This window comes from Engystomops pustulosus, chromosome 5 (assembly GCF_040894005.1).
Source record: "Engystomops pustulosus chromosome 5, aEngPut4.maternal, whole genome shotgun sequence".
Taxonomy (NCBI): domain Eukaryota; kingdom Metazoa; phylum Chordata; class Amphibia; order Anura; family Leptodactylidae; genus Engystomops; species Engystomops pustulosus.
Genome location: NC_092415.1, coordinates 153,080,776 through 153,105,517, shown reverse-complemented (window position 1 = coordinate 153,105,517; position 24,742 = coordinate 153,080,776). Strand labels below are relative to the sequence as shown.

The window sequence follows — 24,742 nt, the reverse complement described above, 5'->3', positions numbered from 1 at the left end:
TCGTAATCATGGCGACCCATAGAATAAAAATATCTCATAGCGTTCCAAAGATATAACCACTTATAGTGACACAGGGCAGATTTGAAAAATGGGGCCGCGTCCTAAAGGCCAAAATAGGCTGAGTTCTGTAGGGGTTAAAACCTGTGACTAGAAATGTTACTTGTGATGTTGTTAGCAGACCCCCAGAGCTTTTGAGTCTAGTTCTAGAAATACTAGAAGAATATAGAAGCCAATTAGGTCTTAAGATCAATAGGGATAAAAGTGAAATATTAATGCTTGCTTCAGACAATACAAGATGGGCGCAGGAGATGGGATTTAACAAGTGTGTCATATGTTGATATAGTGCTAGCCCAAACCAAGGGCCAAATAGCTATGCTTTTGTATATAGGTGGAGTTATTGCATATATAGCAAAGGATGTTATTTAATGGAAAGACATGCCTTTACCTCTATTCGGGAGAATACATCTTATGAAAATGGTAAGCATTGAAAGATTGTTATATCCCATGCAGACACTTCTTTTATTAGGAAAAAATATTCTCCTTTAGGAAAATTAAAGAACTTTCATTTTGACAGGTAACTCAGGTTCTGCATCAACTAGAAGCACAATACATATTTTATCGTGACACCAGAAATGTGTTACTAGGTGCCATGGTTTCGAAAATATAACCGTTAGAAGTGTGCCCCCCCTCCAGTCTGTCTGATGAAGGCAGAATAGAGGAGGAGCTGCAGGGGAAGTGAGCTGACAATATGAAAAAATGTATGCGCGCCCTGTGAATCTTTCATTATGATCGGCGAAGGGTGACGGATTGATACTGTACACACAGTATTTTTGTACAGCTTTATTCAATTTTGCTACTTTAATCGAAAAAAATGTCAAAAAACATATTTTTCTTCACATTTTTAATAATTTCCCTGGTGATTCCATAAAACAAATGTAATCATTAAAACTATCCTAAATTAAAGTCTCACATTTCATAGAAAACAAAGAAAAAATTTAAAGATTGTAAAGCTGTCCCAAAAGTCATATAGAGTGTGAACCTGTCACCAATAATATCATATTTAGCTGGGGACAGTTTCAAATAGCTTATCCTGTGCTGATTTTAAAAATGTGTTTGCCAGCATACTTGTACTGTCCGTGCCTATGTCGCACTATCCATAGTTGGCCGAATAGAGGCGTTTATTTGTGTGTGAACTGTGGCTTACTGCTTGTGTTTGGATTAACTGAGCCCGCCCTGCTCCTTGCATTTCTGTCCTGCCCAGCAAGGGTTACTAGCCTGATGGACAGTTCCCCAGTGTTCTGGGGGCTTGTCCGGGATCAGCTTCATATACCTGCCTATTCCCATCATACCTGGCTGGCTATTTTGAGTCTTGTCTTCCCTGTGTTTTATAGTTCAGTTTTACCTGTCTCCGTTTGTCTTTCTGTATCTGTACCTGATCTGTATATTACCCACTAGATCTTGATCTTGACCTGACCTGTATATAACCCGTTTGATCTTGACCTGACCTGTATATAACCCGTTTGATCTTGACCTGACCTGTGTATATCCCGCCTGTACCTGTATCTGGATCTGACCTGTGATTATCTGCCTGAAGACCTGTCTATATCCGTTGTTTTGTCCCTGTCTCAGTCCTGTGTTTGTATTCCGTGCACCAGGGTGAAAACTGGTCTATACCTGTATTTCCGTTACCTGTCTGCTCCACCAACCAGCAGCTGCCAGACGAAGTAAGTTTCCCCTGTCATGTTGTAGGGTCACTCAGGGACTGTCAGTTAGGTTCCTGATAGTGGGTTCGCCCTTATCAGGGCGGTTTATCTGCTTTAGGCAGGGCCTTAGCCCACAGGGACGTCGCAGGGTGAGTTCGCCACCACTTACCTAGTCTGACAGCTAGCGCCAAGCCTGGTTGTGGTTGCGCAGTTTGCTGGACAGGTGCTGACAATACTACTTTATCAAACTTAAAGGACATTCTATCACCAGATTTCTATTGGTAGACTGTTCTTACAAGCCTTCTCTTTACCTCTAAGCGATGATGGCACTGCTTTTGGCTAGTTCCAGGACTGTGCAGAAAAGAACTTTACAAAAAGTCTCACGTCACCTGAGCACCTCATGATTCACTAATTAAGGTCTTAAGATCAATCACTAATTATGCGTGGCCCTCACCACTCCATATTTACCCCTCTGTCCTGCCCACAGGCCTCAGGCAACCAGTGATGTCAGGGATTATCCAGGATGACAAAAAAGTTTATATATGGCTGGAGGGGGGGGGGGGGTTATATTAAAACAATAAACACTTCATATGTTCATCTCTTGATGCTCCCACTCTACCCAGGCAACAGCCTTTACAGCTTCTGTTTGCATACAGGGGCTGGCCATCACAACCGTTTGTTCCACTATAGCAGGAGATACAGGCTGCTGCACATGTGCACTGTCAATGCTGTATGACTTCCAGCCTAGGTATTCAAAAACAGAAGTTGGCAGTAGCGGAGGTCATCATGGAAGGAACGGGAGTGCAGAGAGAGGTAAGTATAAGATGTTTATTGTTGAAATATACCCCAGCCAAATATAAACTCTTTTCTAATCCCGGACAACCCCTTTAAGTTTAAAAAAAGATTATTCTTGTCTAATTCATTCTGGCAATACAGGTCCATTGCCCATATACTGTATGAAAAGTTGAACTACTTACGTTCTGATAACCACCATCAGACTATATCCAAAGACACCAACTCCAACCATAAAATAAGAAAGCGGCAATCTGAACTTTAGCCACCCAATGGTACGCTGGTCATTGTAGAAACCATAGAACAAAACTGAATATTTGGCATAACCCTGTAATATAAAATGTGAGTAGATTATTTGACAAATCATTCTCTCATTTTATAAAAGTCTTACAAAAGATATATACATATGTATATATGTTTGAATATATACAATTCAGACCAATACAGTACACACCTTCTCATTCAGAGTTTTCTGTATTTTCACACTGAAGGCATCAAAACTAGGAATTAACACATGTGGAATAATATACTTAACAAAAAAGTATGAAACACTAGATAAATTATGGCACTCAGCAAATATGCCCACTATCACCTTCCCTGTTGTATGAGATCCTGCTGCAAGCTCTTAGAGAACACCCTCAGATTCAGGGTTTAGAAATAGGCCCCTAACACACACCTGAATTCAGCTTTTGCAGACAACCTCCTACTGATGATCACAAACCCGAACACGGCATTCTCCCACATTTTTCAGCTAATGGAGTCATTCGGTAAAGTCTCTAACTATAGGGTTAACTTTAGCAAATCTGAAGCCTTGAATATATCAGGCTACACATCCAGTTAAGTGGCAAAGTGAAAACCTAAAATACCTAGGAATATTCGTCACCTCGAATCCCGATTCTCTATATAAGGAAAACTACTTGCCGCTTTTGAATAAAATAGAGCAGCAGCTGAAATCTCTCATAGCCCAATTAATGTCCTGGTTAGGTAGGAGAAACTTGCTAAAAACTTTCATAATGCCTAAACTTTTATACATGATGCAAATGGTCCCTATCCACCTAACCCAGAGCTTCTTCACTTTGGTTAGTTCCATGTTTAGGAGGTTCTTGTGGAAAGGGGGCAGCTTCAGATTAGTTTACTCCAGATTAACCCAACCAAAAAGAGGAGGCGGATTGGATTCCCAGACCCCCATATTTATTACGAAGCAATACACCTCAGGAAATGGGTACAATTCAATAACAAAAAGGCGAAAGTTATAGGTACGGATATAGAAACACTGCTGCTTAACCCCTCCCCCCCCCCCCCCACACACACATTAGCCTGAGCCTGGAACCCAAACCAGTGGCACACCCCAAATTTTCCAATGGCAACTCTAAGGACACCTTACTAGTGGCAAATTTTTCGTGCCCTCACCAGCCATGCCAGGTGTCCTTGATTCGGCACATAAAAAGGTCTCAGGAGCTTCGTCTTACGCCGAACCTTTTCACACTAAAGAACAGCTTGAATTGGCAGAGCAGCCTGACACACTGACAAACCTTCTAAATAGAGTTCTACCCAATCTTCACTTTTTGCACAAACTAGATATCTATATAATATGCAGAGAAATAGGGACAGTACATAAACCTAAGACTGAATTGTCATGATAGATCTTAACTACAGATACCCCAAGACATTTGATGTCTAAGTCCTACCATAAGATTCTATCCATTAATGAGCCAGAGCCCAAGCCACTATTTGTACTGGCCTTCGAGCAAGACCTTGGGACAACAATCCCAAATAGCGATATACACATATTGCTCAATAACTTCCATGGTTTCTCTAGTAGCACAAGATGAAAGGAAAACTCCTACAAAATTGTAATGAGATGGTACAGAACCCCAGTGGTCCTCAGGCGCATGGGTCTGCTGCAAAATAGTAAATGTTGCTGGTGACGCTGTAGGGGATTTATTAAAAATTAAAAGTATACTGAACCAGCCTGGTTACCATAGCATCTTGCAGCGGCATGCTATTCCATCCGGTTTGCGTTTAGTTGGACCATCATTTAATTTTCAACAGGACAATGCCCCCAAACACACCTCCAGGCTGTGTTAGGGCTATTTGACCAAGAAAGAGAGTGATGTGGTACTACGCCAGATGACATGGCCTCCACAATCACCAGACCTGAATTCAATCCAGATGGTTTGGGGTTAGCTGGACTGAAGGGCCAAAAAGTGCTAAGCATCTCTGGGAACTCCTTCAAGACTGTTGGAAGACCATTTCTGGTGACTACCTCTTGAAGCTCATCAAGAGAATGTCAAGAGTGTGCAAAGCAGTATCCAAAGCTAAAGGTGGCTACTTTGAAGAACCAAAAATATAACACATATTTTCAGTTGTTTCACAATTTTTTGTTGAGTATACAATTCCGCATGTGTTAATTCATAGTTTTGATGTCTTCAGTGTGAATCTACAGAACACTCTTTGAATCAGAAGGTGTGTCTAAACTTTTGGTCTCTATTATATATATACATACACACATATATACATATACATATGTGACATAATTTGATATATTTGATAAGATGTTGGGCAGATTTTGTAAACTGAATATTTTATTAGAGTCCCATAATTGTATCAAAGTCTGGACCCTTCAGAGAATCTTCTGATACCACTCGGACCACTAAATGGGGGTAATAATATTCCTGGTACAGTGTGTTTTTTTCAGTAATACTAAGCATTATTTATCGCTTGTCAAATGGTACTATTAGTAATATTGTTCTTGGTTTATCAGGCTTCTCAGTTTGTATACGGTACATATAATACGGTACATATAATATTATATATATATATACACAAAAGGAAAATTAGGCAGCACATAGCAATCCATTTAGTGAAAAAAATAGAGATGAATCTATTACATGAGTGAGTGGTAGGGTAGTTGTCACTGCGGTGCACACTGGTAGTCAAAGTGATATAGATTGAAATGTATGTATGTATGTATAAAGGGTACACACCCTGAGGGTGGAGGAACTGTAAGAGTTAAAGGGTATGTCTAAAATTAAAGAGATAATTGAAGACAAAAGAGCTCATTTACTAAGGGTTTGTCGGACGCATTTTCGCCAGATTTCCCGACGTTTTGCGCCGAATTGCCCCGGGATTTTGGCGCATAGGCGCCGGCATACACGAAACAGAAATCGGTGGGCGGGCCGTCGGACAACCCGACGGATTCGGACAACGCGCAGGATCTAACATTTAGAATTGTGTCGCAAGACACGCACTTAAAAGCGCCAGGAAGAAGCAGGTGAACTCCGACAGACCTCGGCACAGAAGTGACGGATCTTAGTGAATTGCGGCAGACCCGAATCCTTGTCGGACAACGCACCGCGGGATTGCGACAGGACCAGGTAAGTAAATCTGCCCCAATGTGTCTATAAGTAAATGACAATAAATTCATGAAGCGAAAAAACAATAAAGACAAAGGAGTGGAATCAATATATTGTATGGTAAACGGTAAAATACGTTGGATAGGTAAATATAAATAAAAATATACATATACTTATAGCGATCAGTGTCATAATCACAATGAGAGATCAGATGACCGTAAATGCTATCCATTTACATAAATGAGTAAATGGGTAGCATAAATACCGTATATACTCGAGTATAAGCCGACCCGAGTATAAGCCGAGGCCCCTAATTTTACCACAAAATACTGGGAAAACCTATTGACTCGAGTATAAGCCGAGGGTGGGAAATGCATTGGTCACAGCCTCCCCAGTATATAGCCAGCCAGCCCCTGCCCCAGTGTATATAGCCAGCCAGCTCCTTCCCCAGTGTATATAGCCTGCTAGACCCTGCCCCAGTGTATATAGCCTGCCAGACCCTGCCCCAGTGTATATAGCCTGCCAGACCCTGCCCCAGTGTATATAGCCTGCCAGACCCTGCCCCAGTGTATATAGCCTGCCAGACCCTGCCCCAGTGTATATAGCCTGCCAGACCCTGCCCCAGTGTATATAGCCTGGCGCCACTGCCAGACAGATCGCACATAAGATATAAAGGGGTCGCCGGAAAGGTGAGTTTAGATATATTTATTTTTTTGACTCGAGTATAAGCCGAGTTTGGGTTTTTCAGCACATTTTTTGTGCTGAAAAACTAGGCTTATACACGAGTATATAAGGTATATGAATTGGATAAAAGTAGGGATTGAATACATATAATAATGTTAAAAAAATTATTGCATGAAAAACACATTTTTTCATGAAATGGATTGGTATGTGCTGCCTTATTTTCCTTTTGTATGGAATTGAAGCTCAACTGTCCTTAGAGTAGAGGCGTTGCATTCGCCCCTTACCTATAGGGGTTAATGAACACTGGGTTGCTGTGGACTTTCTTTATATATATATACACACACACACACACACACACGCTGCTAAATGGTAAATGGCTGGATAAAGGGGAATTCAGGTCCAAAATCTGCCCTAAGGTCAATGGAACTCTAATTAGGCTCCTGCCTGACAGGATCTCTAAATCTAACCATATATTTTCTAGAGAACTTTATACCTCAAAGTCCCAAAGGACAGAGAAATCCATGGCAGTTTTTTCTTCATTTCTAGGCACAGTCTTTCTTGGTAGACTGCCATAGGGCAAACCCATTAAAATCTGGAAAGAAAAAAGACATTAAACGAATAAGTTTAGAGTCACACATAAAAAATAACATTATTTTATATTAGCACTAATAAGTGTCACATCATAAAATATTCTGGAAAATTAGGCAGTACTTAATCGTTCATAAAATTCAGTTTTAAAAGCATTGAACCGATAAAAAAATGTTAAAATATTTGGTAAATATAAGGCGTTTCAAATAGCATCCTATATTCTTTCTAATAGAACATTTTTATTATGTTTTAAAGAAAACTTTTATGTGATCCAAGTATTTCCTCTCAACTGTACACTGCTCAAAAAATAAAATATCACATCCTTATCATCTCAATGAATTAAATTTTTCAGTTATAATGCTTTATTTATTATGTTGCGGAATGTATTGAGAACAATAAAACTAAAAAAATCTATGAAAAGCAAAATCAATATCCTATCAATGTCTGAATTTGGATTGATACCCAAAATGAAGTGGAAATCAAATTTCAGGCTGATCCAACTAGTGGAAATGCCTCAAGACAAGGAAATGAGGCTCAATAGTGTGTGTGGACTCCACATGCTTGTATGACCTCCCTACAACGCATGGACATGAGGATTCAGATGTTCTCCTGAGGGATCTCCTCCCAGGCCTGGATTAAAGCAGTAGTCAACTCCTGGACAGTCTTTGGTGCAATGTTGCATGTTTGACTGCAACAAGACTTGTCACATATGTACTTGATTAAATTCAGGTCTAGGGAATGGGCAGACAATTTCATAGCATCCCTTCATGTGCTGACACTCTACAGCCACTAGAATTGGCATGTATCTGAAGGAAGTAGTGACCCACTGCACCTGCTTATATTATCACAATGGGTCTGAGGCAGTGAGAGTACCTCTGGCTAGCACGTAGAGGCTGTGCATCCCTTCAATGTAATGCTTTTCAAAACTGGTGTGGACCCACTGCAAAACTAGTATTGCTGGAGGATGTTGCAGGCAGCAGAATGTTCTCCATTGTCCCTCGAGAATCTGTGACATGTGTCAAATGTGCTTCTCTGAACCCACTCTCATCTATGAAGAGCACAGGGTCTCAACGCCAACTTGTGGATGTTGGAAACTCATACCACCCTCATGGAGTCTGTTTCTGAGAGTTAGAGCTGAAACATGTGCAACATCCCTGCCAATGCATCCCTGCCAATGCCCCTAATATGTGTGTTCCCCTCATAGAGAGTCTGATCAGCTCCTCTGCAGGACACTACACATACACTTAGGTCATTGTGCAGTGGTAGATTCTGCCTGGATAAGAATCTAGGGTTAAATATTGTTCATTGTTGTCATCCAATAATATGCCTTAATGCACATAATTGTGAACTGGAGTGTGATTGGAGGAGGAGACCACCTGACCAGGGATTAACTAAGCCCTTAGTCAGGGGAGGAGTTGGCTCTCTTGACACCCAGCTTCTGACTCAGAAGCACCACCTCAGAGCTTGTGCTCTGACCACAGGCCACCTAGGCCTCAGCAGCTCTATAGAGTGTCAGTCCACCTTCAGGTCTAACAATGAACCATTCCAGGATATATATAAATATATATATATATATATATATATATATATATATATATATATATATATACATATATATATATATATATATATATATATAATGCAAAAAAAGGCAGCACTCCAAAGTAAGTGTGAAAAAACAGGTACTTGTTTATTCCAACATGTGCCAAACAGCTACGTTTCGGCTCCTATGGCCTCAAGCCTCCAGGCCATAGGAGCCGAAACGTAGCTGTTTGGCACATGTTGGAATAAACAAGTAACTGTTTTTGCACACTTACTTTGGAGTGCCGCCTTTTTTTGCATTTTATATCGTGGAAGGCTTGAATGGTCCAAATCCTGGGATGTGCACCCGACTACCATTTTTCTCCATACAGAGCCATAAGAGTGCTGCTACTGCTTTTTTGATATATATATATACACTCACCGGCCACTTTATTAGGTACACCTGTCCAACTGCTTGTTAACACTTAATTTCTAATCATTCAATCACATGGCGGCAACTCAGTGCATTTAGGCATGTAGACATGGTCAAGACAATCTCCTGCAGTTCAAACCGAGCATCAGTATGGGGAAGAAAGGTGATTTGAGTGCCTTTGAACGTGGCATGGTTGTTGGTGCCAGAAGGGCTGGTCTGAGTATTTCAGAAACTGCTGATCTACTGGGATTTTCACGCACAACCATCTCTAGGGTTTATAGAGAATGGTCCGAAAAAGAAAAAACATCCAGTGAGCGGCAGTTCTGTGGGCGGAAATGCCTTGTTGATGCCAGAGGTCAGAGGAGAATGATGTGTTAGCTTTTGTGTTTTTAGTAGAATGTTTAGTAAAATATTTCATTTTTAAATTTTCCATATAGTTTCAAAACATGTCCAGATATCCTGGCAAAAATGTCCTAATCATTAAAACTTTTGCATTGAATTGCAAATCAGAGTATTTTTCTGTTTAAGCTATATTTAAATGTGAAACATACAAATCCATGTAATCTTTCAGAGGAAAAGCTCAACGACGATAATAATTTGAGACTAACTTTGATACAAGCTTTGTATATGCTGGTGCATCAAGCCTCTCTTACCGCTCTGGCCTCCTGATTTATTTGGCAGCACTGGTGGACAATTCTACGCCAAGTACAACCCACTCGTCATATTAGATGGAGGAAGGAGTAAATAGGAACCCAGAGAGGTAGAAGAGACTGAGACTGCAGTAGCTAATAAAAAAACTTTCCCTCTTACCCCAACTGTTTATTTCACAAACTGACATGTTCCTGCTGTTGCTTTTGAGATAGAGTGTGTACAGTATGGGAAAAATCATGAAAGATCCATCCATCATTGGGAAAAGTATGGGAAAAATCCATCCATCATTTCCCAGAAAACTGAGAATTAGAGAGAACCTACAAGGAGGAATACTGCTAAAGTACATATTATATTATATAATAGTGAGGATCATCAAGAAATAGTGCTGATCCTCATGTTCACACATTTTAACCCCTTAAGGACGGAGGGTTTTTCGGCTAATTTCTCGCTCTCCAACTTCAAAAATCCATAACTTTTTCATTTGTACGTGTACAGACCTGTGTGAGGGCTTATTTTGTGCGTAACAAATTTTACTTTCCCGTAATGTTATTTATTTTAACATGCCGTGTACTGCGAAGCTGAAAAAAAATTCCAAATGTGGAAAAATTGAAAAAAAACCGCACGTGCGTCACGTTCTTGTGGGCTCAGTTATTACGACTTTCCCTCTTCGCTCCAAATAACATGCCTACTTTATTCTTTGGTTCGTTGCGATCGCGGTGATACCAAATTTATATAGGTTTTATTGTGTTTTAATACATTTTCAAAAATTAAACGAATGTGTACAAAAAAGAAAAAAAATTTTTGCCATCTTCTGACGCTAATAACTTTTTCATACTTTGGCGCACGGAGATGTGTGAGGGGTCATTTTTTGCGAAATGAGGCGACGTTTTCATTGCTACCATTTTGAGGTCTGTGCGACATTTTGATCATTTTTTATTTCATTTTTTATGTTATGTAAAAAGGTGTAAAAGTCGCATTTCGGACACTTGGGCGCCATTTCCCGCCTCGGAGGTCACCTCCGGCCGTAACCGTTTTTATATTTTGATAGATCGGGCATTTTGGGATGCGGCGATACCTAATATGTCTGTGATTTTTACTGTTTGTTATGTTTTATATCCGTTCTAGGGAAAGGGGGGTGATTTGAACTTTTAATATTTTATTAATTTATTTTATTTTTTAAACTTTTTTTTTTCTTTTTTTTTTCACTATTTTTTAGACCATCTAGGGTACATTAACCCTAGATGGTCAGATCGCTCCTACCATATACTGCAATACTACAGTATTGCAATATATGGCATTTTTGCAGGTCATACATTACAATGAGCCACTGGCTCATTGTAACGAACCTGCATAAACCATGTAGCCTCGTGTCAAAAGAAGACCCGAGGCTACCATGGTAACCGATCGCCGCCCCCCGATGACGTTCGGGGGCGTGGCGATCGAAAAAAAGATGGCGGCTCCCGCGCGCCGCCGTCTTTTAAACGCCGCTGGCGACTTTGCCGGCGGCGTTTAGAGGGTTAATAGCCGCGATCGGTGCAAGCACCGACCGTGGTTATTAGCGGTGGGGGTTTTGTGCAAAATGCAAAAACCCCCACCTCTGTATGAAGAGGACTCAGCCCGTGAGCCCTCTTCATACATCCCTTATACCTCTGCGCCGTAGAGCTACTGCGCAGAGCGTTAAGGGGTTAAAGCTGCTTCATGCAGAGGGAGGAAGAAATGTCAAGCGAACGGGATGGGGGGGGGGGGAGTGCTCCTGCATAGTGTAACAGACTTTGAAGCTAGGAGGGGCTCTGTTAATGCCATCAAAGCCCTTCTGACTCATTATCATAATTGTAAAAGTTGATTTTAGAAGGAAGGAGGTAATGGATAACAAATATAATAAGATTAATAAGTTCCCCTGTTTCATCATGCTTAATTTCGACGGTTGATTTCTTTTAAATCGATTTCCTGTCTATGAAAACAACTATAATACGGATCATTCTGAAAAGCAATAATGTTGTTTTATTTACTATACAATTTTTACAGCTTTGATTCTTTATTAACATTTTTAATTTGAAAAATAACAAGGAAAGAAACCTTATATAGTTAAACTACAGACTTTAATTGTATATTGGTGAAAATATATTTTTATAAAAATGGCCCTACCTCTGGGATGACCACAAGTCCAAATATTAGACCAAAGAGCACCAAGTTTACTCCATACATCCACCTCAGGAATATAAAGTACGAGGCAACCGACGAACCAAAGTGACCTAATCATAGGTTACATAAAGAACTTGATGTTATTAAGTCACCATTATCATAAGTTGTAAATCATATAAACATAAAGTCTTATGTACATCCTAATCTCCTCAAAGCCATGTTGTAGAGTAGAATATATATATATCATATTACATATCACCTTTTTATTGTAATAAAGAGTAACTTTATTTTCCCTTGGTGGGCCGTTAGGACTCACTATCCTATGCCCTCTCTAGCCTCTAAGCCATGCCCCATACATTTATATGAGATGAGCATAGGATGTGCTGAGTTGTCAGTCTGTTCGTGCGGTTTGTTTGGTTTGTGTGCACACTGGTGCATTCCTTTCCCTGATAGTTATGATTGAATTGCACCACACCCGTCAGTCTCCTGCAGTTATGCTCTGGCTCATCAATAGTTAACCTGCTATTACTGACTGAGTCTCCCTCCACTCACATTACTCCCTTGCTGTTCTGCCATGTTTGGTTTTTAGACTTCTAACCCAAACACTTCTTGGGAAGAGTGCCTGCCCTAGATTATTTGCCTGTATGCTTTGCTATCATTTACTACTTTGCAACCTCTTGTTCACTCTGCCTTTTTATATCCTGGTATCTTGACTATTTGCTTATATTCAGACTATCCATTTGCCTTGTGATTTTGTACTGCGTTTGACATCTTGGGCTTGACCTGATTCTGATGACTATTCCTCTCTGTTCATTGAGTATTGGTCTCTGTGCTTTGCAGGAAGGGAACATCGACTAGTTGACCTCTACCACTTAGGATAACCAAGCAAGTCAGAAAAGGACAGAACAGAAAGGAGGTTCAGTCTCAAGACCCAATGATAGTCTGTCTGTATCACCTGTCCTCCGCAGATCTTTTACAACATTGTATTATAACTTATGTATGCATTGTAACCATCTTCTTTCCACTAACTAATTGGACATATGGCTTTTATGGCTTTTACTTGCAGTAATGTCTGTATATTAAGTCTTCAAAGTCATCTTTTTAATCTTGCATACTAGGACCTTAACACAAAAAGCACCTTAAAAATAAACAACATGCCCTATATATCTATGGACAAAGCAGTACTGAATCTGTTCACAAATGTGAAAAAAAAGCTTGTCCTTTTTTCAAAAACAAGGTAGATTTATCTCATGACTGTTTTTAGTAGACCTATTACACTATATTCAGTTTCAAAGAGCATATATTTAAAAAATAATGATTTGTGTATGTCCCATATGAAGAATGTCACATACTTTCCACCTCTTTAATCTTCATTTCCCATGGTATGCAGGCTGTTCTAAAATTTTCAAAATCCCTTTTAAATTTAATCCATTTCTGCAAATAAAACATAAAGTATTAACAAATGTGTCAAAATGCAATGAATACCATGAATGGGTTTGGTTTGACACATTCTTCTACAATACCATGAAGAATACCTTTGGGCAGGTCCAGAATTATTTATGACTCCCAGCGTGGGGGGAAGGTGGTGAGGGCGTGCATAATTTGCAGCCCAGAATGCTGGACATCTTGTTCCCATGCTGATTATAAATTTCTTTTCTAGGTGATCATGGCTCATCAAGAATTCCGACGGACAGCACCGGGATCAAGATGTAGAGGAGCGGAAGTGAGTATTTCTATTTTTTTTTAATTTTGAGTAGTTTATTTCCATTACAAAAAAAATATAAAAAGATATAATCTCTCTATATTCCCTCGCTGTGTTCTTAACATGTATTTAGCTTTGTCTTTGAATATAAATGAAATGCATAGAGTAGTTGCATGATTCATGTATTTTCAGGAAGTGACTTACTGTGAGCAATGATCCATACCTTATTTCAGCCTCAGATTTTCCATTACACAAGGAATAACAATGCGCCATGAATTCACTTAGCGGAGCTCCAAAGCATATTCGCCTAGATATATCCATTATAATTCAATGCTCTTAGCAAGAAGTAATTTACCTCTCTTAGAAAACCAATTCCAATCAAACAACTTATATATGATAGGATGCATTTAAATTATAGAAAGTACACGTAACATGATGGCTCAAACTGCAAAGACTTTTTATTGTTATTTTCTTGACAAAAATCTCTGAAATTGTCAGAGTTTTGATAGCATTAAAAGTGTTAAGGTTGACTTGCCACTACTAAGCTTCACATGTTTGGCCTGGATTTTGGAGGACAAGTGTAATGCTAGACTATGGGATTATGTAGATCAATGCAAAGTTTAACAGAACTAACATTTGTGCACAGAATTGTAGGTAATATAGGTCCCACACACAAACTATACACACCAAAACCTGCTGACAGTTATGTGCCAATTAATTGTAAAAAAAAACTGTTAACAGTTATCTGCCAATTAATTGCATGGTTACAATTAAAATTTAGCTACCAATAGAAAAAACACAGTGATAAATCAGTGGAGTGACTTGAAAATTATAGACCCCAGAGCAAAATATGTGCCAGGCCTCTGGCTATAATATATGCTTTATAGTACTACTTTTCTCATATGAAAAAGTGACACCTCATGGGCACCCTAAGCCTCTTGGGCCCGGTTGTGATCACACCCCCAAGTTATGCCCCCAATAATGATGTTACAATCTGTCACATTACATTTGCCCTATCTTCAACATGAAATATAACTTACTGACTAGTGGGAATCATGATAAGAATTAATATAATGGGGGTTCCCTAAATGAATAGAGCATGCGCCCTGATGCGCCCTGATTCATCTCTATGACACTACCAGAGAGACACTGCTAGCTGATCCTTTTGTTTTCAGGATCCCACTCAAGTTATACCCTAACCAATTGATAGGGGAAAACTTGTTGTGACCAGAAGATCCTTATAAAATTGAGTTTCTGTGGGCTCAACTTGCAGCAGATTAGACATTATGGACTTAAAAATAGTCCTGTGTGGGTAATGCAGAAAAGTCTTCTATCTTGGAAAATCAGTATTACAACAATCCAATGTATCTACAGCATGCATGGGGTTGGTAAGTGTTTTTAATCCCTAGAAACTGTTTTAATCACTAGAGGGTGAAAACTAGTATAATCACCCTCAAACACCCTCACTCCCTTTAAAAAGTCAGAGGGGTTCCATGGTAAACAAGACATATAAATATCACACAATATCACATAGGTGTCAATAGTGAGACCCAGCTACTCTATTGTCAAATAAAGTGCAACTGCAATCCAAGTACATCTATTTAATAACATAACGAAAATAAGTGCTGGAACCAGCTCACCCTGCCTTGGATATGAAGGTTAATAAAGTGTTTAAATGCTTTAAAACAGTTTAGGAACATAACGAAGATAAGCGCCGGCACCAGCTCACCCTGAGCTGGTGCACGGCATTTGCAGCTTATACCCACCATCGGAAGAGGTAGGTTTCCTTTAAAATGCACGTCCGATCCATTAACATAACTTTAATTGGAGCTTCACTCAATGATCCAAGGTGAATACAAAAATGTAATTCTTTATTAACATATGAGCAGAACATATCAGACAAACAACAGGACTCCAAATATAGATAACAAAACCATAGTTCAAAATTGGAATGACAGATATTCATCATATTTATAGGACCAACAAACTTAATAGGCACCAGACATATGTAGAAATCAATGTCTTCATCCTAATACAATGATAAAAAATGGCAATGACAAAAATAAATATCAATCTAGCTATCTATATCTATAATCTACTTTATATTTCTGCATCTATAACTCTATCTATCATCTATCTATAAATCTATATAATCTTTCATATTTAACTTCTATCATCAATCTCCCTATCATCTGTCTATCTGATATAAAATTCTCCTACAGTCCCATATTATAGATGGCCTTACTGTACTATTGATTGTAACCTACAAAGTGTTATTATTGTGCAAGGCTAAGGGAACATCTTACTGACTGTGACTGTTCATGAAATAGTTTTATTTTGGGGCGCCGCTTTTAGTTTTGCCCTGGGCCCAACTTTGTCTGAAACCGGCACACACCAGCGTGTACTTCTGTATCAATTTACCAAAAGTAACAAATAATATTAATCGTAATTTAATTTATTTCTGCATACTATTAAGTAACTAGTGTGCCTCACTACATTTAGATAGTATTCAGGGGTCAAAAATGTAGGTTATAAAAAGCCAGGCACTTCTTTTTAAAAGTTTTTAAGTAGTTCTTAAGTAGTTCTTTTATTTTTGTTAGTGTTTTAAACCGCGGTATCGCGGTTTAAAACACTTTTTAAACTGTATAGCCGGCGCAGGGAGGTACACGCTCGGCGCTTACCATGCGCGCGACCGTGCGCGCGGCTACATAGGAAGTGAAGGAGAGCCGCGCGCATGGTAAGCGCTGAGCGCGTACCTACCTGCACCGGCTATACAGTTTAAAAAGTGTTTTAAACCGCGATACCGCGGTTTAAAACACTAACAAAAATAAGCTCCGGCACCAGCTCACCCTGAGCTGGTGCTCGGTGTTTTCTTCTGAAACCTGCCACTTCAAGTGGTAGGTTTCCTTTAAGAACAAAATGTCTTCTTGTGTAAACCACTTGCCTATAACCTGGCAAACAATATTTCTTTCTGGCTAAGAGACTTAAGGATTACAGTACAAATTGAGGCAAACCCTGTAAACCCTGTGTTGAAAGCAGACCAAGGGCATAATCTTCATTGATTTAGTATTTTGTTCTGGTGTTTGTTTGGGTGCCGTCTGGATACTGCAGGTTCCTCCCACACTCTAAATCCTTATAGGGAATAGGGAATTGATTTTCCTAAATGTCCTCATGCTTTTATTGTGAAACCCTTCAGAACAGTAATTCATAACAATGATTTTGCTAAGGAAATATGTTGACGCTATAAAAGTAAAAAAGAATATAAATAAATGCCACCTCATTGCAAAAGCATATATTTCCCTTAATTTATTGTTATTTGCTTTTAGGATTGTTACTGTTCACGAATTAGGACATGAAATGATCAATATCAATCCCACGTTCAAATGCACAAACAAATTTCTTTGCTTTAAAATAATATTTATTAACCATCAAACCAATGTCGAAGAGCCAGGCATACCTTCAGCATCATGACTTTGTATGCATAGAATTTCTTTCCCTTTCCCTTACCCAGGGCACCTTCAAATTTCTCCACAAATTTCTGAGCGTCCCTAGTGAGAAGGTATTATAATAATATATATTCTATTAGTTTCACTGGTAGTAATCCACACATATTCCAAAACTTCATTAATTCTTTAAAAATACATTATTGTATATACAAAGTCTATGTATAGTTGTGATAAATGTATTACTTTTTTGCCACCATTATGGATTTAGGAATGTGCAATGCAGGTAGCACTTGCTTGTAAATTCATTGTCAAAGGTAGCAACATCAGATAGCAACATTTAGGCTATACAAGATCTAGTCATGCAACTATTAGAGATTGAGGTCTACATCTATGATACTGTTCGTGGTACCTTAACCAATTCTAAACTAAGTCAATGGACAAGCCAATCTAATAGTTAAAGTAAGATCAATGCAACCTTCAATACTATTTACTTCAATAAACAATTTCAAGAACTCCTTTAAATGTCAGCCAGAAGGGGAGGCGTTTCACTAGAAAAATAAGTCCAAGCTATGTTATGTATTATTCGTTCTTTTCCTTTAAATGACCTTATCCTACTTTTTTCCTAGATTACAAAATACAGGCAGTCACCGGGTTACATACAAGATAGGTTCTGTAGGTTTGTTCTTAAGTTGAGTTTGTATGTAAGTCGGAACCGTATACTTTATTATTGTAACCCCAGTCAAAAATTTTTTGGTCTCTGTGACAATTGTATTTAAAAAATGTTGGATTGTCATAAGAACCAGGATTAACAATAAATCTTAATTGCAGACACCTGTAATAACTGTTAAAGCTGTTTATTGTAGCATAGGACTAAAGTACAGTAAATTACCAAAATCCAGAGGTCCGTTTGTAACTAGGGGTCATCTGTAAGTCAGGTGTTCTTAAGTAGGGGACCGCCTGTATGTCCCCTACTTGTATATTTATGTCCTGTATATAGAGTCAGAGCTGATGACTTATAACCTCTTCTGTTTTTCTAGACCATACAGTTCTATATAATGAATATGCTAGATCTCTATAAATGTGGAAAGGGCCTACAGTTACCAATGTTACCACTTGAGGCTGTTTTTACATGATACTGTAGCTCCTATTGATCCCGCTTTTACAGTTAGAATCTAAAACATATCCAAATTAGAAATAATCAAGAAAAAAATGTTCTCAGTCATCTTTCATGGCCTCTTCTGGGACATGTTTTATTTATGTTATATGACAATGTTCTGTAAGTTAAACAAATAATATAAAGTAACATACAAAAAATTACTACAATCCACATTAATGTACTCCAGCTCCATAACAGCCTACTAACCTATATATAATGCATTAGGTATTACAAATGCTATGGAACACATTCAATAACATTATTTTGTGTCATTAGGTAAACTATATAAAAATAATATCTACAAATTCAGTATTTGATTTGAAAAACATTTTTTGTTCATTGTGTCATTACCCATGATTCCACAACAACAGGTAACTGTGATCGCTGTGTTTCTTTCCCATGTGCCTTAATTAAAACAGTACATGTGATACGTGTCTAGATATCAGCAAGAGGAAGTCTTTGGATGTCACCTCTAAGGTTTCACAGGTTAAGCCACATTTGGTGAATCTCTGTTTAGGTTTCTTCTGTTGCATCTCAGTCTGTGTGACTTTAAATGAGTGTAACCATCATTACAATTTATTTTTAGGAGGTAAGAAGCATAGAGGATTTGAGGGATTTTCCCAATGTATACTACTCAATTAGGCATTAGTTTTCCTTGTGTTCATGCCCACACTTGCAGCTCTATTTAGGTCACAGCTATATACATTTTAGTAATAGATTCCTTCAAGTATATGTATATAGTAACAAGAAATTAGACAAAAGCCTAGTTGTGCGTAAGTCAGGAACCCGGCAGATGAGATTAATGAAAAATCGGTAAGTACCCACAGGATCATCTGAGAGGCTTTCATTGGCTCATCTGGTATATACTTTTGTTAATGTTACATGATCTACTAATTACATAATATAGTGATCCCTATATATGTTTGTGTTGTCCTGGATAGACGTGGGTTTGAACACCCACATATGCTCAGTAACAGGCCTATCACACAATGTACATACATCCCCCATAGACGGCAATGGGTGCACGGAGCGATATGGTACCACACACGTATGACAACGTACGGCTCTGTACAAAAGGAAAAGATAGGACCTATGTCCTATCTTTCTCTGTTTGCACGGCCTGTACACCATGAATTTCTATGGAGAGGGGAGGGTTCACGCCTCCTCCTCTCCATCGCACCGGACGTATGCCTGCCCGGCTACAGTTTGTGTGAATCTAGCCTTACAAGTAACGACCGTAGGTATTTTAGATGCATGTAACAGAGACACATCAAGCAGGCATCCAGCTATGGCAAAGAGGAGAGGAAGCTGTGGAAAAGTGGGCAGAATGTTGTTATAGTTAGTAGAAAATTTCTACATACATTGTTTTTATTCTCAGACAATTGACAAAATATATTTCTGGAGCAGTTGTCAAACAATCACATGGTCCTTTTCGGAGCTACTGATTGACCAAGAGTGACTGATATACTACTTCACAAAAACCGAAAATAATTTTTTTATATTATTATGTTTTTGCTCTGTTTTTATATACTGGGGGATTTTTAGTGAGTGTAAGTGTAGGTAGCAGTATAATACATTTAGGAATTGTATGCATGATTTTGTACTGGAATAGGCTGTAAACCTATTGATTTCCTATAATGTATGAAGAGTATACTCCCCAAATATTTACTGTTTTATACCAATGCTTGGGGGGGGAGACATTACACACAATTTTAAGGACAACCTGGAAAAAATACTTGTAATTATTTGTACAGTACCTTAGAATGGAAAGTTTTTTCTGCATGCGCCACGGTTTATTCCTAATGGTGGAGATCAGCTTCTTCTTTTCTTCAACGTGTTCCATCAGTTTTGCCATTTCTTCTTCAGTCAAGGATTCTTCATCGGAGGAAGCAGCAGAAGACTGGGAATCACTGTACGATAAAACAAATAAGAAACTATAACTTAATAGTGATTAACTTGAAGTTTATTCAGATGGAGTTTTCCCTATTCTAATGATTTTGCTGAGAGATTTTCAAGAGAAATGAAAACTACTAAATTATAACCACATCACTGTATTAAGTCAACTGTGTAAGGGTGTGTAAGGATGAAAGACTTAGAACTTTTAATGTGTTGGGAAAAGTTTTTGATGAATATAACTATCTGTATATCAACATGCTGTGGATGAGCCCAGATATCAATATGTTAGTGCAAGTGAAAGTACAACATCTGTATCTGCAAATTTAGTGCACAATGCAATAGCTTTTAAAGCAGGGGTGCACAATCTTTTTTTCGGTCTGAGGGCCGCATTGTTATACCGCTACCCTTCAGGGGGGCCTCACTATTAACCAAAACTCTAGATGTGCCAAAAACCATAGTACAGAGTAATCCCCCCTCCCCCCCCAATAAAAAACACTACTGCATAGTAATGCATGTGTATAATAAGTAACTTAGACCTCAGAGCAGACTACAATACAGTGGCAAAAAAGACTACATTGATGATGGTGGAAGATGTCTAAACCCATGCAGCAGGTAATTGTTAGTAACTTGCTGTACGCAGGGGCTCTGGTAGACCTGGCTGCACAGGGCCAATTCTTGCCTTTTTTGTTGCTTGAGGTGAAAAGAATATAATTACTATATTACTGCCCCCTATGCACATGACTATAGCTATAATACTTCTCCCTATGTACAAGAATATAACTACTATATTATACATAGAAAAAGGAAAAACAAAATTCTGGTAACGGCTCACCCTATTTCATGAGTGCCGGTTTCCCGATTTTCCTCTTCTTTTTTTGATTCCTATAACTACTATATTACTGCCCCCTATGTACATGAATATAGCTACTATAATACCTCCCCCTATGTACAAGAATATAACTACTATAATACTGCCCCCTATGTACAAGAATATAACTACTATAATACTGCCCCCTATGTACATGAATATAGCTACTATAATACCTCCCCCTATGTACAAGAATATAACTACTATAATACTGTGAAGAAAAAGCAGGTTTGAATCCAGCACTCTATGCCAAACACGGAGACGGTCCAATGTAGAAAAAATAATCCTTTATTGAAGATAAAATCATGCGGACACACAACGCGTTTCGGCAGGAGCTGCCTTAGTCATGATCTGATATACACAAAAGAACATGATGCTTTTAAAATACCCGCTTCATGACCTCACGAGTCAGGTGACCAATGTGGGAGGGGTTACACACGTCATAGAATCATGTGATACGGTGTCGGCCCTCATAAGCCTGAAATCGTGGGGTAGAAGAAATCCGGTAATAAAACAATGTAAACATTACAGGATAGCAGAAGGGACTCAAATCATGGCATGGCAAATAACATATTGAAAAAATACAACTAGCATCTACAACGAGATGAAGTATAGACAATATATGGACCTCTATAGCAATCGCTGGGGAAAAAAAAAAAAAAAAAAAACGCACAGGTAAGTAAAAACTGGTCATTATTCACATTGTTAGATTATAGATAGCATAATATGCGGACAAGCGTAATGGCATAAAGTGCATCAAATGGCATCTATAGAGAAACGGAACCACAGGTAAGTCTCTGTAATAATCATTAAATAGGATACATGTAAGATGCTACGTTGACATGTCATGTGCAGAGAGACTACATTAACATAACACTTGTAAAGTGCCGGAGTGTAAACATCAGGTGAGTTTCCGTGATAATCGGAGGGTGGATTCACATATCAAGGCAACTATGCGGGCATGTAAATGACATGAGTTGTTTTCAGAAAACACATAATATGTGGACAATGTACTGACATGAACCAAACAAGAAAAGAGGATATATATAAACCAATAACAAAGTAAAAAAGTAAAAAACTGTATCCCTAGAGGGAAAGAGGATGTTATTAATATGTTAATATAATGTCAGATCTCTTGTTTAAACCCTCTGGTTGTCGACTAGCTAGGGTAAACATCCAAAAAGTCTCTCGATTGAGAAGTTTACGTTTAATATCTCCCCCTCTAATGGGTTGGTATACTTTCTCTATACCAGTCCAAGAAAAGCCATCAGTGCGTTTATTGTGGCAATCTCTGAAGTGCCTGGAAATAGAAGAAATATTTACAGAATTGTTGCTTATGTCGGATAGATGCCTACTAGAGATGAGCGAACACTAAAATGCTCGGGTACTCGTTATTCGAGACGAACTTTTCCCGATGCTCGAGTGCTCGTCTCGAATAACGAACCCCATTGAAGTCAATGGGAGACTCGAGCATTTTTCAAGGGGACCAAGGCTCTGCACAGGGAAGCTTGGCCAAACACCTGGGAACCTCAGAAAAGGATGGAAACACCACGGAAATGGACAGGAAACAGCAGGGGCAGCATGCATGGATGCCTCTGAGGCTGCCTAATCGCACCATTATGCCAAAATTATGGGCAACAGCATGGCCATGACAGAGTGACAGAATGAAGCTAGATAGCATCTAAAACATGCAATAATTGACCCTGACACTATAGGGGACGGCATGCAGAGGCAGCGGCAGCAGGCTAGAGAGTGTCATGGCGACATACCCTAAATGGACTCAGGCTTCAAACCAATGGGTGGCAGAGAGGAACCAAAGGAGGTGAGCAAGAAGTGCTCAAATAATATCGGTACATGATAAAAGTTTGCCAGTATATTTTGTGGATTACACAGCAGGGTGGCGACAAAGTTAACATGGAAGCCATGAAAACAACCCAAAATTCTGCCTGACACAGCTCGTTTGATAAGGGGACCATGTATGGAGGCAGTGAACTAGTAGTAGATTAAAGGTGCTGCAGTTAAAACTATGTTAGTTGGATCTTGGCATGGAGCTGGCGCTCCGCTGCCAGGCGAGCTTTCGCCAATCCAAGCCCCTGTCTCTAGGCTACTCCCCAAACAGCACTTCTAAGAACCTTTTGTATAAGATCAAGTGTAGTAGCGTTCTTATAAGTTTAGGATATGCCGGGTGAGGGGAATGTAAACAGATGCGCAAGAAGCGCATGATGCGCATGGAGCTGGCGCTCCGCTGCCAGGCGAGCTTTCGCAAATCCAAGCCCCTGTCTCTAGGCTACTCCCCAAACAGCACTTTTGTATAAGATCAAGTGTAGTAGCGTTCTTATAAGTTTAGGATATGGCGGGTGAGGGGAATGTAAACAGATGCGCAAGAAGCGCTGAAATAATATCCCTAAATGGTAAAAGTTTGCAAGTATATTTTGTGGATTACACAGCAGGGTGGCGACAAAGTTAACAACTTTGATGTGGAATCCATGAAAACAACCCAAATTTCTGCCTGACACACCTCGTTTGATAAAGGGACGATGTATGGAGGCAGCTATATGGACGACTTTTGGAGGTAGGAATGGAGACAACGTGTGGAGGCTGCTATGGAGACAATTTAATTTGGATAGTGCCTGTATGTGGCAGTCCCAAACATTTTTCAAACCAGAGGAGCAGGTAGGTGGCCCTCCAGTAAAATGGGATAGATTGAGTGCCTGTATGTGGCAGTCCCAAAAATTGTTCAAACCAGAGGAGCAGGTAGGTGGCCCTCCAGTAAAATGGAATAGATTGAGTGCCTGTATGTGGCAGTCCCAAAAATTGTTCAAACCAGAGGAGCAGGTAGGTGGCCCTGCAGTAAAATGGAATAGATTGAGTGCCTGTATGTGGCAGTCCCAAAAATGTTTCAAACCAGAGGAGCAGGTAGGTGGCCCTCCAGTAAAATGGGATAGATTGAGTGCCTGTATGTGGCAGTCCCAAAAATGTTTCAAACCAGAGGAGCAGGTAGGTGGCCCTCCAGTAAAATGGGATAGATTGAGTGCCTGTATGTGGCAGTCCCAAAAATGTTTCAAACCAGAGGAGCAGGTAGGTGGCCCTGCAGTAAAATGGAATAGATTGAGTGCCTGTATGTGGCAGTCCCAAAAATGTTTCAAACCAGAGGAGCAGGTAGGTGGCCCTCCAGTAAAATGGGATAGATTGAGTGCCTGTATGTGGCAGTCCCAAAAATGTTTCAAACCAGAGGAGCAGGTAGGTGGCCCTCCAGTAAAATGGAATAGATTGAGTGCCTGTATGTGGCAGTCCCAAAAATTGTTCAAACCAGAGGAGCAGGTAGGTGGCCCTGCAGTAAAATGGAATAGATTGAGTGCCTGTATGTGGCAGTCCCAAAAATGTTTCAAACCAGAGGAGCAGGTAGGTGGCCCTCCAGTAAAATGGGATAGATTGAGTGCCTGTATGTGGCAGTCCCAAAAATGTTTCAAACCAGAGGAGCAGGTAGGTGGCCCTCCAGTAAAATGGGATAGATTGAGTGCCTGTATGTGGCAGTCCCAAAAATGTTTCAAACCAGAGGAGCAGGTAGGTGGCCCTCCAGTAAAATGGAATAGATTGAGTGCCTGTATGTGGCAGTCCCAAAAATTGTTCAAACCAGAGGAGCAGGTAGGTGGCCCTCCAGTAAAATGGGATAGATTGAGTGCCTGTATGTGGCAGTCCCAAAAATGTTTCAAACCAGAGGAGCAGGTAGGTGGCCCTCCAGTAAAATGGAATAGATTGAGTGCCTGTATGTGGCAGTCCCAAAAATTCTTCAAACCAGAGGAG

At 39.5% G+C, this 24,742-nt stretch overlaps 1 protein-coding gene across 1 annotated transcript in view; it reads right to left on the bottom strand.

The window, feature by feature from the left end:
• Nucleotides 1-24,742, bottom strand: part of LOC140134143 (transmembrane channel-like protein 2) — a 58,686-nt gene that overhangs the window by 25,526 nt on the left and 8,418 nt on the right. The window contains exons 2-7 of the mRNA XM_072154780.1: nt 19,932-20,084; nt 17,030-17,120; nt 13,223-13,304; nt 11,874-11,980; nt 7,029-7,127; nt 2,681-2,823 (exon numbers count right to left, since the gene is read on the bottom strand). Coding sequence (XP_072010881.1) covers nt 2,681-2,823; nt 7,029-7,127; nt 11,874-11,980; nt 13,223-13,304; nt 17,030-17,120; nt 19,932-20,084 — 675 coding nt within the window. The remainder of the gene's footprint in view (nt 1-2,680; nt 2,824-7,028; nt 7,128-11,873; nt 11,981-13,222; nt 13,305-17,029; nt 17,121-19,931; nt 20,085-24,742) is intronic.